Raw genomic sequence first — 15745 nt, forward strand, 5'->3', positions numbered from 1 at the left:
ATGCCTTGAGTCGATCAATCAATTTTGAGAGGACTCACATTTTAACAATATTGAGTCTTCTGACCAATAAACATGATGTATCTCTCTGTTTATTTAGATCTTTGATTTCTCTAGCAGTGTTGTAGTTTTCAGTGTGTAGGTCTTATACATTTTGTTAAATGTATCTCGACTATTTGATATTTTTGACACCATGGAAATTGGTATTTTAACATCAGTTTTCAATGTTTCATTGATAGTATTTAGAAATAAAATTGATTTTTATATATTGACCTTATATGTTGCTAAACTCATTAGTTCTACTAGCTTTTTTGTAGATTCCTTAGCATTTCTTATGTAGATAATCGTGTCATGGGCAGATATTATTTTGGTCCCCATTCTACCGTCAAATAATGGAGGCCTGGAAAGACAAGGGGACCTGCCTAAGGTCCTACTCTTCATAAATGCACAGCCAGGAATCTGAAGCCTGTGTCTTTCGGGTCCTCCTTCAACGACCTCTCCACACCGTAAGCTGTTCCTCAGTCTTTCAAGCCTCAAGAGAAGAAGCTTATATCAGTTACGATTATATTTGAATGGTTCAAACAAGATAGTGTATTTTCCTGTCACTTCAAAGTCTGGAGGTGTTAACTCCAGGACTAGTATCACAGTTCTGCCCCCTGAAGTCCTCAAGAACCTGTACTCCCTGCTGATGGCTTCAGCCATCCCTAGAGCGTGGAGCTGCACCTCATGGTCCATCATAGTGGCCTTTGCATTCTAGGCAGCAAGACAGAGGAAGGGATAAACAAGAAAGGCAAAGGTGCACATTAGTAATTTTTTCTGGTAAGTTCCATGAGGCTGGGTCTTAACCTGTTTTGTGCTATAGTAACAGATGCCAGAAACTGGATAATTTATAAAGAAAAGAAATGTATTTGGTCACAGTTTCCGAGGCTGGGAAGTCCAAGATCAAGGGCAGCATCAGGTGAGGGCTTTCTTGCTGCCACATAAGGTGGTAGAAAGCATCACATGGGTGAGAGAGATGGATGGGACCAAATTCATCCTGTAAGGGCCCTGCTCTCACAGTAATTAACCACTCCCTCCATAACAGCATTAATCCATTCATCAGGGTAGAGCCCTCATGAGCTAATCACATCTTAAAGGTTCCACCTCCCAATACTGTTGCACTGAGGATTCAATTTCCAACACACAAACTTTGGGGAACATGCTCAAACCACAGCAGGCTACCATGCAGCTCCTCCACTCACCTCTCATTGGACAGAACCAGTCAGGCCACATCTAGCTACAAGGATGTCAGGAAAATATCATCTTTATTCTGAGCAATCATATCCCAGCTAAAATTCTTATTTCTGTGGAAGAAAAGGAGAACAGCTCCTAGGGGATATACAGCAATTTCTGCCACAAGCCTTAGTTAGGAATCCAGAAAGGAAACCGTTTGAAAATGAAAGAAGGAAGAAGGTGGAAGAGTTCAAAGCCTGTTGCATCTTTTTAAAAATTATTTTAGGATCAGGTGAGTCAGCTCTCCTTTGAGTTTTGTCAGCCCATTAAGTTGACCTGAAGCCATTTAGTCATAGGATAAAGTCAATTCTCAGAACCCTTTTATGGTATCAAATCTTTGTGACTATATTAGACATGTCTAATCCGTGGATGACCTTTCCTTCATCTGGAAAAGATAAAAGATGTCTCCACTCATTCATTCATTATTCATTCATTCAACAGAAATTGATGTCTTCTCATAGAGCTCACAATTTGAGGATAGACAGACAATAGTCAAATGATCATCCAAATGAATGTGAAGTCAGAAAGGAGCAGTGAGGATGCTGTAAGTTCCCATATCAGGGGGCGTGATCTAGCCAGAGGGGTCAGGGAAGCTTGCCTGAGGGTTTCGATGATTGCTACAGGAGTATCTGCATTCACAGCAGTTTGCTGTGGTCTGGGAAGACTGTCCTGTGTGCTCTCTTGTGGTTGCACCTCACATATCCTGCCTGGGACACCATATAGCTGAGAAATCATTACATAAGAACAAGAGAGGCTGGGCATGATGGTGCACACCTGTAATCTCAGCACTTTAGGAGTCCCAGGTGGGAAGATCGCCTAAGGCCAGGAGGTTGAGACCAACCTGGGCAACATAATAAGACCTTGTCTGTACAAAAAGAAAAAGAAAAAAGCCAGGTGTGGCGGTACATGTACCTGTAGTCTTAGTTTCTTGGGAGACTGAGGCAGGAAGATTGCTTGAGCCCAAGAGGTCGAGGCTGGAGCTGCAGTGAGCTATCATCATGCTACTGCAAGCCAGCCTGGGCAACAGAGCAAGATCCCATCTCTTAAAAAATAAATAAATAAAAACCAAGAATGCCAGAGTGAGAGTGAGGTGGGATAGGTAAGGGGCTGGGTGCTGCCCAGGAGATTCAAAGCCGTTTGTGGCCTCCACCCTAAGAGAAGCAAAGAAGAATTCAGAGAGTTCTCAGTTTCCAAGATGGGAGATGGAGAAGGCCAGGATCATTGTCCAGGCAGAGACTGTCCTCCTGGGCCAGGAAGGAGTTCAAAGAGGAGGGGACTACCATCAGTCACATGTTGCTTCCCCATGCCCTTACCCCTCTCCCCTTCTTGGGGGACCTTTGCAAGCAGTGAGCAGCCAGCCAGCCCAAAGAGCCAAGATTGTAGAAATCAACCAGTGGGTCACTGTCTACCAGGTATACTTGGAAATTCACTCTTCCAGCTTAAGGCAGCTGTGGCAGATGGGTCCTGTCCCCTGACCAACGCCAGCTGATGGGTAAGCACTGCTTGGAGTACAGTGTTGAGAAAGATTCTCGAAGTCTGGAATCCACAAGGAAGAATATTACAATAGGTTGGTAATGTCTGCTTTTGCCCTGGTGCAACTGAGAGGAAGGAATTGGACATAAATATAAAAATGCTTTGTAAATTATGAAATACTACCAAATAGTAACTAATAATGGTAGCTAGCATTGCTAGTGCTTCCTAGATACCAAACACTGCTAAGAGCTATACTTGCTGCATCTCATTTAATCTTCATAATAACCTTTATGCTAGGAACTATTAATTTCCCCATTTTATAGTTGGGGAACCAAGGCTTGTGAAAAATAGTGTAACTTGCTCAAGATCACAGAGCTAATAAACAGAACTGTGGCACAAGCCTAGGCCTTTCCAACGCCAAAACAGATGGTCTTATTCACTCTGGTTTGCTGTCTTCAGAATGTAGGGGATTATGATTATAATTGTTACTATTATTAGAGCAACTACTTTATTACTGGGTGGCTCAACCCTACTTACCCAGCTAGGAGACTAATAGGATATGTTTGCAGTCATTTTTTATTCTCTCTCTGAAAAGTAGGAACTTGCCTTCTGATGAGCTTTCCAGTCCCTTTTTTTCTTTTTTCCCATCCACAGCTGCTGTGCAGAGCAGTATTGCAGCCCTCGCTCCTGCCCAGCCCGTCAAGCCTCTAAGAAGAGCACTTTCTAGGGGCTTTCCTGTGATTGATCACACATCAGCTAGACTGAGATTTTCAGAACCTCTTGTGAATTGCCCTCTTGGTACAGAAGTATGATTCATCTCACCATGTTTTCCTTATTTGAGAACTATGTTCCTGCAGCCTTTCTAGATACTGAGTTTGGGAAGGAATGGGCAGGTACATGTGGTAGGTGCTATTAGCTGTGATGATTACACTCATGTGATGGCTGGCAGTTTGCAAAATGCTTTCCTATGGATTTTCTCTCCAAGCCTCAGTTTTGTCATCTACAAAGTGGATATAATGATGATAATAATATAGTCAAGTCTAATCTCATGAAAGAGTTAGGCTATAATAAACTTACCACTTAAGGTGAAAATAACACAAAATCAGAATCACCCTTGACAATCGCCCATGGAATATGAAGACACACCACCTCTCAAAAGTCCAGTTTAGGCAGTTTTCACTCCAGCATGAACACCAATGATGACTGTTTCTTTGGTTGAAGTAATCACAGTGCCCTCTGAGGTAGTGAAAATACTTATCTTCCTAGAGTAGGCTCCCCCAGCACAGAGCCCTCACGCTCCCAGGGACCGGAGAGAACTGGGGCCTTCAGGGACTCTGTGAGGGCACAGGCACGCTCTACATGAGCACGGGAGCCTCGCCACCACCCCTCAAGGATTTCTCTCTTCTTTCTTGACTATGTGTCACTGAATTCTAGAAGGTGAAATAGATACAAAATCTTTTCTCATTAGGTCTGATTTCCTGACTTGCTTTCTATGGACAGTATTGAAACTTAAAAGTAACATGTGATGACACAGACACTAGGCTAGGTGAGGGGAGAGCTGGGCTCAGGTCCCAGGTAGGTTTCACCTGCATCTGTGGGACTATGGATATCCAGATCTTACAGATGAACTTCTCACCTGACTAAGTTCTCAGGCTATATTTTTGACTCAAACCCACAGGACTCTAGTAACCCTATTTTTAAAAAATCTGTATGTGCCCACCCCCACTTCTGCCTTCCCAGCACAAGCTAGCATCATCTCTGCCTGCACCACTGTAATAGCCTCCTTCCCGGCCTCCAGCCCTCCTCTTGGCCTCCTAATTCCTTTTCCACTTGGCTACAAGAGAGCTTTCCAAATGCAACCTGATGTTATCACCTCCTTATATAAAACACTTGTATTTCTAAATGCTCCTGGAGGAAAGAGAATCCTCACCCCTGCCTACCTCTCCTTCCTGCCAGACTTTCCCTGCTTCTCTGTGCACCACTCACACTGCTCTTCCAGGCCCTCCTATGATTCGTGTTTGCTCAGCCACAGAGTCTTTGTATGTCTTTACTTTTCCCTCTGTCTGGAATGCTCTGTACTCCTCTTTCTACTGAGTTAACCTCTAATCCAATTTTCTCAAGAAAGCCTTGCAGACTGGATCAGATCCCCCCCAATCTGATCTGAAAGAAAGGGACTCTCTTTGTACCATGTACCACTCTTTTATGGCCTGCCACTGTAGCTTTTTTAATTTACCTGTAGTTTCGGATGAAAGTCTACATTTCCCCCCCACCACACATACTTCTATAAGCTCTATGAGAGCAGGACCCCTGTCCGTCTTCCTCCCCAGTATATCCTCAGCACCTAGCACAAGGCCTGATCTGTGCTTGTGTTCATCATACACTGAAGTTGATGGATAGATGGACAGATGGACGGATGGATTGATAGGTAAGAGACTCAGATGAACATTATCAAATTATCGATCAGAGTCGATTTGGTTTTTTTTCCCCCAGTGATAAAACATTTGGGCACTTATCCTGAAGAAAGTGTTGAAATTGTTCTTTTAGAATGGAAGGGAAAAGCTACTGAAGGTTCTATTTGCCCTTTAGATAACAGGCATTCCAAAGTATCTTGGCTTTTTTTTCCTCCCTACTGTTTAAAAAGTCTTTTAATGAGCTTTCACGCCTTACGTAGCAAATGACCTTTTCTAGAGCCACCTACACCAAACAAAGGAATTGGAGGGTTGGTATGGTTCTGCCCTTGGAAACACAGGATCAGCCCTTTGAAACAATGGCTCCTATCTGTGAGTGACCTTCCCCTCTTAGGGAAGGGCCAGATTTCAGATTTCAACATCCTGGTGTTGAGACAATGGAGTTACTGGAGCAGGGACAACAGACACAGCCCCATTGCTTATTGGACCAACAGGACTTGCCTGATGTGGGCCCAGCGGACGTAGTCTCGTGGTTGCTGGGTTGTAGTGCCTCCTTCCATTCATAAATAGTGCCATTCAGGTTTGATTGTTTTCTCATACAGCTTGTTCCTGATTATAGTGAAAGTTACGTTTTCTCAAAACAGCAGCCTACTGGATAGGTGCTAGAGTTGGGTCAGCCTCACCTAAGTCTGACTGTGGAGTACCAGAATGCATGATCCTCAGCCTATGAAAAGGGGATATTTTCTCTGAATGAAAACAAAATCATCTCTCTCCTTGCATTTCTCATGGGAGGAGGAGGATTCTGAGATTAATTGAAAGTGGATAGGTAGTAACGTATTTTATTCTTGGAGCTATACGTCAGTCTATTGCTTGCTCAGAGACTTACTGTGGCTCCCACCTGCCAAGCAGCTCGGATGTAAGGCCCTCCAATTCTGGTCCAGACTTCCTTCCTGGTCTTATTGCTCGTGACTCTCTTTTGCATCCTGCTCACTCCAGCCGTATCAGGCTCCTTGCCGTCAAGTAAATATGCCCTTCACTTTCTAACTCCCATTCTTTCCACATACTTTCCCTCTAGCTAGATTCCACCCCTAACCCCCACCCTTTAACTGCTACCAGTTAAAATCCTACCCCTTCTCGCAGGTTCCTGTCAAAGGCTCTGCTTCTGTAGGAATTCTTCCCCGATCATCCCAGGTAGATTTAATTTTTGGCTTTTGTAAATATCTATTGAATTTATCTGTACAGCTTTCAAGGCACTATGTTATAGGCTTGTATATGTGTGTATGTGTGTTTTCCTTCCTTATATACTTGTCTCATAGCTGTCTGTGGAGGCCATGGACTACCTTGTTCATCTTTGTCTCTCCCAGAGGTCTTTGGCCATAGTAGGCCCTCAATATTCATTTTTTGGATGAATGAATTAATAAAAACAATCCAGCTTATGTCCTCAAAATTCATGAAGAAAGTACATTTATCTAATTGTCCAAACTCCCTTGTTTAAACTTTATGCTTTGAGCTAAACTAAGCCCTACCTGGTCCTCTTCGAAGGTAACCTTGAAGGTAATCTTGAAGAGATTACTTTGCTCTGTGTGTGTGTGTGTGTCTGTGTGTGTGTGAGAGAGAGAGACAGAGAGAAAAGTTTATTAATCTACTTGGTAGATAAACAGATGTTTGAAATTATAGTTATTTAAACCTCAAAGCAAAATCATTCCATTGCCTTTGTAGGGTTCTTTGAGAGGAAGATGGAGGGAAGCCATCCTAAAATTTGCAGCAGAACCTGGTCTGTAACACAGCCTCAGACTGTGGATGAAGCAGATGACCTGCTCAGCTTTCCTTCCAACATTGCTGTTTGAGAGCATACAGCCCTTTCATTGTTTTGAAGACACTAGCCAGCTCGGCCAGAGATGCTCTTTGCCAAGTCTGCAGTGTTGGGATTAGAGTATGCACTTTAACAAATCTTCCTTCTTGAGCAGAATATAGTTGGCTTGCTTCACCACCATTCTTTCCTACCTCCAAAGGCTGCCAGGCCTGCTAAGTAGTGATTAAACAAAGATTAAAATTCCATTTGTGTGTGTGTGTGTGTGTGTGTGTTTGAACACTAATCGATTATTTTAGTGGAATGTTAAGTAAAAGCATGCAGATACCAGAAGCAGTTATTTAGAGCAGCCAGTCAAAATCCATTGCCAATTTATTATTTAATGTGATTTCCACATTGATTCTGCCAGTCTCCTCCACACACTCTCGCTCACTTCTCTTGCCATGTTCCTTCCTCACCCCTTTGCTTCCTGTAGCAGAAGGACATCAGGAAACCAAGGGAAAGCAAAGTAGCAAAAGATGGTTGTTGAAGGAAAATAATCACAGCTTTTGTAGACAAATCTTTGAGCCTACAGAGTTAAAGAAACTTAAAATTACCTCTGGATTGAAAAATCCAGACGTGCTCTTTTACATAATATTAAGTGATTGCTATTGCATAAGAATTGCTGTCTTTTGAGAAGCAATGTTCCTGCCTTTTTTGTTGTTAATGGTCTTGTGGCATTTGTTTCTATTGTAGAGTGCCACTATTAACTAGGACTTTTTTCTTTCCTTGAAGAACACTGTGTTTCGACGTGGGCATATGACATCCTGTTAATGAGGAAACTCTAAATCCTGTTATCAGCAAGAGCCAGTTGAATTGAATCAGGTGGTAGATAGGTTGCCTCTGCAGGACCCACAGTTTTTCTTATTAGATTCCTATCCACTCTCCTATTCCTCCAAACATGGTTATCACAAACCCTGGAACATACCATGTTTTCATAAACTTTCCCTAAAAATAATGTATTGATAGTAGCTCTCCTTTACTAGGAGAGGGCCTAACTTTGTCCCAAACACTGGGACACTTTGTCCCAGGTTAGCTCAGTTAATCCTCCCAACAGATACTCTTATTCTGTTAGTTTTCTCTATTTATCAGTCAGGGAAACTGGGGTCCACCTGTCGAGGAAGTAAAACCTAGGTTTTTCTAACTCTGGAACCAGAATGTTCTGAGTCATTAAACTAGACTACTCACCCCATTGAAGAACATTCATTCATTCGTTCATTCATTCAGCTGGTATTTTTCAAGGGCCTAAGATGAGTCAGGTATTGGCCTAGGAAAGTGCAGTGGTGTAATGCCCCTGCCTTCAAGAAGCTTACAGTCTATTCTAGGGAGAGAACTGCGAGCTCTGATTTGGTCCTTGGGTCTGACAAGCTGTAGGATTTAGGGCAAATTCATTCTACTCTGTTAGCCTCAGATTTAATATCTGTAAAATGAGCCTGCTAGATTTAGACAAAAGGTCCTCCAACTTTATTGTGAATTAGAATCACATGGAGAATGTGTTTTCTAAAAAAGAGATCTTCCTGGGCTCCTATCTATAGATACTTTGACTTAGTGGGTTCAGCATTTGAGTCCAGGAATTTGCATCTATAATAAGGATCCAGGTTCTCCAAGAACCACCTTTTGAGAGAGACTGATCTTTCTGTAAATCTCATTAGGCCTACACAGTATCTGTGCTGTCAAACCTGCATCCTTGGTGCCTGACACACTGCTTTGTACAGAGTAGGTGTCAGTAAACATTTGGTGATAGTTCAGATGATCTGGGGTTTCTTAATCTGCACTACCTCTAGAAATTAGGAGTCCTCAGGGGCTCCTAAACCACCTGAAATTGACCACAATTTCTGTTAAGGTTTTTGGATAGGATTCTTAGGGCCCTTTGGGCTCCATGTACTCTGTAATTTATTTATTTATTGAGACGGAGTCTCACTCCGTTGCCTAGGCTGGAGTATAGTGGCACAATTGCAGCTCACCACAACCTCTGCTTCCTGGGTTCAAGTGATTCTACTGCCTCAGCCTCCCAAGTAGCTGGGATTACAGGTGTGTGCCACAACACTCAGCTAATTTTTTTTTTTTTTTTTTTTTTTTTTAGTAGAGACACAGTTTCACCATGTTGGCCAGGCTGGTCTCGAACTGACCTCAAGTGATCCGCCCACTTCAGCCTTCCAAAGTATTGGGATTACAGGCGTGAGCCACCACTCCTGACCAACTCTATAATTTTAAGACTGAAACTAGTTTTCCACCCTACTGAAGGTCCAGACCTATAACTGGAATACTTTTTAACCTATACAATAACATTTGAGTTCTATATCTACATGATTTGGTGAGATGTCAATTTACAGTAGATTCTTAAAATCCTTAAGGAGTCAGTGTCCTCAATCCATGTGTAAATTAGGAGAGTGCTCAGGCTATACTGTTTGTGATTGTCTCAGCTCATCTGAAAGTACCTTTTGGGGAGGTAGTGCTGACTCCATTTTCCAGGTGGGAAAATTGAGGTACCAGTGACTCCTGTAGCTTGTGCAAGGTCATAGTCAAGAGTTCTTTCCCACTAAAAACTAGCCTGGGAGTCAAAGGACATGGTTTTTATTCTCTTGCCTGCTGTGAGGCCTTGGTTGGGTAGCTTGGCTTGTTTGGACTTCAGTTCCTTTATCTGTAAGATGAGCGGAGGTAGACTAATTGTCTCTGAGCAGCTACCTAGCTCAGATGGCTGAGGACTCTAGCAGCTGCGTGCTTAGACATGTAGCACTCCTTGTGTCAGCAGGCTCCAAAGTCCTCCTGGTTTAGGGAAGATATAAGGACCAATGAGACCTAAAACAGCATAGTTCATCTCTGCAGACCCTGGGAGGGAGGGATAGAGGGAGCAGTGTGCATCATAAGGCAAAGGCAGTGGAGTTAGGTATGAAACTCCCAGGATTTTGGAGCCTTAGTTCTCAATGCCATCAGGTCAGCAATCCAGTGTTTTGTTTTGAGAACAAGATTCTAGGGGTTTACTTCTTTGAGGTCAAAACAGTGAGATTTATCCCCATACCCCATTCCCAGTGGCACTGGAAGACATTCACAGGCTTGTAGAGGAAATAGTACCCTTCATGCAATCTTAGACTCTTGAAGTGCCCTTTGAAGTTGTCTAACCCTTGCTACTCAAAGTGTCTTTTGTGGCCCAGCAGCATCAGCATCACCCGGGTTCTTGTTAGAAATGCAGACTCTCAGGCCCCACCCCAGACCTACTGTACCAGAATCAGTATTAGCAAGATCCCCACATGATTCTCCTGCACATTAAAATTTGAGAAGCACTAGTCCCAACCCTGCACTTGATTCTTCTCCTTCACATCCTGATGGACACTCAGTCTTTCTATTCCTGGCCACTTCTAATATCTTCTTCCAAATGGTCTTGTTTCATCCTAGCAGCAACCCAACTTTTGGAATTTCTTCTCTGTCTGAGTCCCCTCAGTCATTCAGTAACGTCTACCATTGGTCGTCAGTGTAGTCTTAGGACTTCATAGAACAAAAGAACATCTCCCATGTCCTCCAGGACTTCTTATCTCCTAGTCCTCATAGTTTCTAATCTTCCCCAACCAGGATACATTCCTGAATATCCCAGCATGTTTCAAGCTCATCAGGGCCAGGCAGGTAACAAAAAATGAGAGACAGGAGGCAGGTGAAATGCGATAAGGAATGGTAGGGACTGTGGCAAACTGGGGAGACGTTCCCCATCCACACAGCCCAGCTGATGAGCTGAAGGAAGTCAGCCCAGTACTGGCATGTCTTTTAGGTTTTCAGGAGAAGCCAAAAATCTTGATAAAACAATATGAAATCTCCCTGTTTTCACACTAGAATTAAGAATACCAAACCAAAACAAAAAGCACCTTGAAAGCCACCAGGTTGTTTGCTAGTGACCACATTTGGCCCATAGGCCTCAGGGTTTTGCAGCCTTCTATGATAATTATCTGCTCAACTTGATGTGACCAACACAGATCAGGTAGGATTATCGTCTGCTTCGCTGTAGACCAGTGGTTCTCAAACCTCAGTGTGTATCAAATCTCTTTGAGGACTTGCTAAAACATGGATTGCTGGGCCCCACCCCCAGAGCTTCTGCTTCTAGAGGTCTAGGGTAGGACCCTGGGAATTTGCATTTCTGGCAAGTTCCCAGGTGGTGCCCATCCTGTCCCCTTCAGATACAACCTTTTGAGCACCATGGCTTTAGTTTTGTGCCTTCCATTAAGGGAGCCTCAGTTTGCAGAGCCTCTAGTCCTACCAGTGGGCTGAAGTAATCAACCAAAGTTTCCAATCTGTGGGCAGCAGCAGAGGAAAAAGAGATTGGGAGGGAGGGCTGGAGAAAGGAGAGCTAACTAGCCCCTAACTGATCAACCCTGACATCACAGAAGCAGAATATTACCTTGGGCAGGTTCCTGGCCTACCGCAAGGCTTGGTTTCTCTGTCTGTGGTATGGGGAAGTGGTCCTAGCTCAGCTTCCAAATATATTTGTTTACTTGTGTAGGAAATTTGGTATCTATTTATTTTTAGCAGAAGAACTGTCTTCAAATGAAATCCCACATGGAACCCCAGTACATAAAACAGATGTGTTGTTGCTCTGATTGAAGAGCAGGCAGAGCAAGCCCCTACTCTCAGCCTTCCTCTTCCCAAGGCAGTGCCGGGGGCGCCTCCTGTGGAACTGTATCCTGAACTGATTCAATGGTTCCATAAGAACTTTCCAGCTCAGCTTCTGTGATTTCTAAGAACCCTGAGAACTGTTGAAAGCAGGTGGCCTTAGTTTTTGTAGTTTTTTTTTTCCCCTCTCTAACCAAGACATCTAACACACCAAGTTTCAGAATTATCTTCTTGCAATTCAGAGAGGTCTATAGGAGAGAGAATACAAAGGATCGTTATTATTACTAGAGCTGTTATAAAGATGTTGAGCCACTGTGGAAAGCCTGCTAACACAAGGATCAACCAGAGGCTTAATAAACAAGCGCAGGGATGATTTTATTCAGGGGGCTTCTCGTTCACAGTAATGTCCAGCACACCACACATCAGGGCCTTTGAAGTTAATTATATCGGAAAGAGGACTATTGGATTCTGCCTGCCACAGTGGCAAGAACAAGTCTGCAAGATTTGTAATGGGCAAGGTGATTCAGAAAGCATTTACATGAACATGGAATATATGTAAGTAGCTGTGTGGTGCAGCATTGCCTGGGGAAGGCTCTGGGCCTGGAGGCCTTTGACTTCACTGTTGGCTTGAGAAAGTATCAAGTTCCTTCTGCTGACCCCAGTCACTGGAATGCAGCCTCCTTTAATTAGGGAAACTACTTCCTAATGGGAAGTATTGAGTCCATGAGGATGGGCTCACCTCCCCAGGTAAATGATAAATGCTGTCAGAGCCCAGGCCGTGGGGGCTGCTCTCTTGGGGCTGCCATAAATATATATATATATATATATATTTTTTTTTTTTTTTTTTTTTCTTCTTCTTCTCCTTTCAGCCATTCAATTGCTTCTTCATACAGTCCACGCCCATTTGCCACACATTTATTCTCTTTGGGGCTGGGCCCTCAGGACCACAGAGATGACCAAGACCTGCCTTCTGCTCTTGCTTACAGCACTCCTTCTCCTTGGGCCACACACAGCTTTGCCATTCTCCACCCAAACGTCACAAGTCAGTGCCCAGGTTGTTTGTCTTGCCTGCCTCTCCTGTCAACCTGTCTGAGACCCAGCCCAAGTGCACTCAACTCCATGAAACATTCTCCATTTCTCCCCAGTGGAACTGAACTCATGTAGTGCATTCTCTGAGCCCCTCCCCTATCCAATATGTAGCGATTAGCCACATGAAACTGTTGAGCACTTGAAATGAGTCTGAATCGGGATGACCACAAGTGTAAAATACACACTGGATTTCAAAGGCAGTACAAAGAAAAAGAATGTAGGTCGGACATGGTGGCTCATGCCTGTAATCCCAGCACTTTGGGAGGCTGAGGTGGGAGGACAGCTTGAGCCCAGGAGTTCAAGAACAGCCTGGGGTAACATAGGGTGACCCCATCGCTACAAAAAGTAATTAACTGGTATGGTAGCATGTACCTGTAGTCCCAGCTACTCAGGAGGTTGAGGATGGAGAATCGTTTGAGCCCAGGAGTTTGAGGCTGCAGTGAGCCGTCATGGTGCTACTGCACTCTAGCCTGGCCAACAGAGTGAGACCTTGTCTCCCACCCCTCACCGCCCCACCAAAAAATGTAAAATACCTTAATCAGTGTACTACATTGATTGCATGTTGGAGTGGTAATATTTTAGGTAGAGTACATTATTAAAACAACTTCACCTCCTTTTTTAAATGTGGATACTGGAAAATTTCAAGTTACATATGTGGCTCATGTTATATTTCTGTTGGGTGTCACCACACTGCTCACTTTCTCCCGTGGGTGGAAAGAATGCGATCATCTTTTTTCTCCACCACCAATTTGTGAGTTCCCGAAAGGTAGACACTGCGTTCCTGTCATCTTGCTGACCTTTGCACACCTGGCTGGCACATGGCAAGGCACCAACAAAGGTATGCTGAGGGAGTGGATAAAGGAACACAAGATGACAGGCATTTGGTCAATAAAAAGCTCGCTTAGGCAGTGTAACTCCTGGGCCTGTGTTACTGAACTTATTTGCCCTTTTCTATTTTTCATAGTTTTTGTCTTTTTTTAAGGGCTCACACAGTCGACAAAAGAAGACGTTTTTCTTGGGAGATGGACAGAAGCTGAAGGACTGGCATGACAAGGAGGCCATCCGGAGGGATGCTCAGCGCGTAGGTATGGAGGGCGGGATTGGCCATGGGTGGGCTCTGTGAAGGGCATATACACATATGCTTACGTGTGTGTGTGTGTTCATGTGTGTGTTTAGTAGGGGTGTCTGGACCTCCTGTTGGCTCCCTCCCCGTCAGCCACCATCCCTTCCCCTGATTCCCAGATGCCCCTCTTCGCTGGTTAGCTGACCCCTTTTTCCACTCCCATCACCAGATCCGCTGCCTGCAAGAATTTGCCTGCCACCTTTATTGGGTGATAGAAAATGTCTCCCTCATATAGGATATTTTGTATTTTATTTTCATAGGATAGAAATGTCTCTCCCTTATGGGATTACAACTAAAACAAGGAGCAATAATAACAAGAGCCAACATTTATTGAACACCTGTTGTGAGGAAGATCCATGCTCTTTACTTGGAAATTTCCTCTGTGAAACCTCAGATCAACCTTTATGGCCCATTTAATAAGAAGGGGCCTGTGGCTCTAAAAGGGGTGGTAATCTGCCCACTGTTGCACAGAAAGAAAGAGGCAGACTTGGAATTTGAACCCAGGTCTGGAGGGAGGGCAGAGTTGATTCCTACCTGACACTGCAGCCATGAGACTGAGTCAACTTAGAGGGCTTCAGCTAAAGTTTTCTGTGGCTAATTAGTCTTGGGAGCAGTTCCGTTTACACTGGCGAGTTGGGAAGGGTTGGGGTAAGGTGGTACAGAAATTATATGGAGAATCAACTCTAGGGAGCCTAGACTAAGGAGTCAGGAGAGCAGCTCTGATGCCACTTACAGCCATCTAATCAGCAGTTAAAGTCCATACTCCCAGAGCCTCAGTTTTTCCATCTGTCCGTGGAACTCATGCTTCCTGCTTTGACAACCTCAGGATGTTATTGTGAGGTGCCAAATAAAGCAATGAATATGTAGTAGCTTTGCAATACTAGAAAGCACTATAGAAATCTAAGGGATTGGTATTAATATTTTATTCATTTTTATCTCCATTAAAGGCTCCCACCACTATTGATTTTTTTTAAATTACATTATGACAAAACCAACTTACCACAGGGTTCTGAATAGAGCTGGTACAATAACTTAACTGATGAAAAGAGAAATCTAGAGATGCCAGAAAATGGGGAATGGGTGCTGCTGTCTCTTTTTTTTTTTTCTTTAGACGGAATCTCACTCTGTCACCCAAGCTGAAATTCAGTGGTGCAATCTTTGCTTACTGCAACCTCTGCCTCCCAGGTTCAAGTGATTCTCCTGCCTCAGCCTCCCAAGTAGCTGGGATTACAGATCCGTGCCACCATGCCAGGCTAATTTTTGTATTTTTAGTAGAGTCAGGGTTTCACTATGTTGGCCAGGCTGGTCTCAAACTTCTGGCCTCAAGTGATCTGCCCACCTCAGCCTCCCAAAGTGCTAGGATTACAGGTGTGAGCCACCATGCCCAGCCGGTGCTGCTTAAATTAAGAAAGAAAACGTTTGAGAAGAGCTGATTTGCCAGACATACCAGAATTATTAGAACATCGGGCTAACCAGCAAGACACGAGTAACCAGCAGTGGAGACATTAAGAATAATAATAACCAGCATCTGTCGAATGCTAATTATGTGCCAGGCATCTTGCCTGCATTATCTCCTTAATCATCACATCATTCACATTGAACCTCCTTATTCTAATTAATACAAAGGGCAAAATCTTCAGACTCAGAAAGGCTGACGGCATGCCCAAGATGACATAGCTGGGGACGGGTAGGGCTGGCCTTGGAACTCCACTCCATCTGTCTCCAGGGCCTGAACTCTGAATTGCTCTCCTGTATTGCCCTCCTGAAGCTTCCCTCCCTGAGCAAACACTTCTGGTCTCCTGCTTACTGCGTTTGGATCTCTCGTGTTATCTGTCCTGGGGTCCAATCAGTGATGTCTTATGACGCATTACAAACTGTAGATGACGGAGTCCTATTTCTTATCTGACTGGATTGGAGTAGTCAGAGCTCTTGGGCTCC

The 15745-nt window shown here is 43.9% G+C and overlaps 1 protein-coding gene across 1 annotated transcript in view; it reads left to right on the forward strand.

The window, feature by feature from the left end:
• GALNT10 (polypeptide N-acetylgalactosaminyltransferase 10) overlaps nucleotides 1-15745 on the forward strand; it is a 230187-nt gene that overhangs the window by 86987 nt on the left and 127455 nt on the right. Inside the window, exon 2 of the mRNA XM_017960065.3 lies at nucleotides 13667-13769. Within this exon, the coding sequence (XP_017815554.2) occupies nucleotides 13667-13769 (103 nt within the window). The remainder of the gene's footprint in view (nucleotides 1-13666; nucleotides 13770-15745) is intronic.

The sequence above is a fragment of the Papio anubis genome, chromosome 5 (genome assembly GCF_008728515.1).
Source record: "Papio anubis isolate 15944 chromosome 5, Panubis1.0, whole genome shotgun sequence".
Taxonomy (NCBI): domain Eukaryota; kingdom Metazoa; phylum Chordata; class Mammalia; order Primates; family Cercopithecidae; genus Papio; species Papio anubis.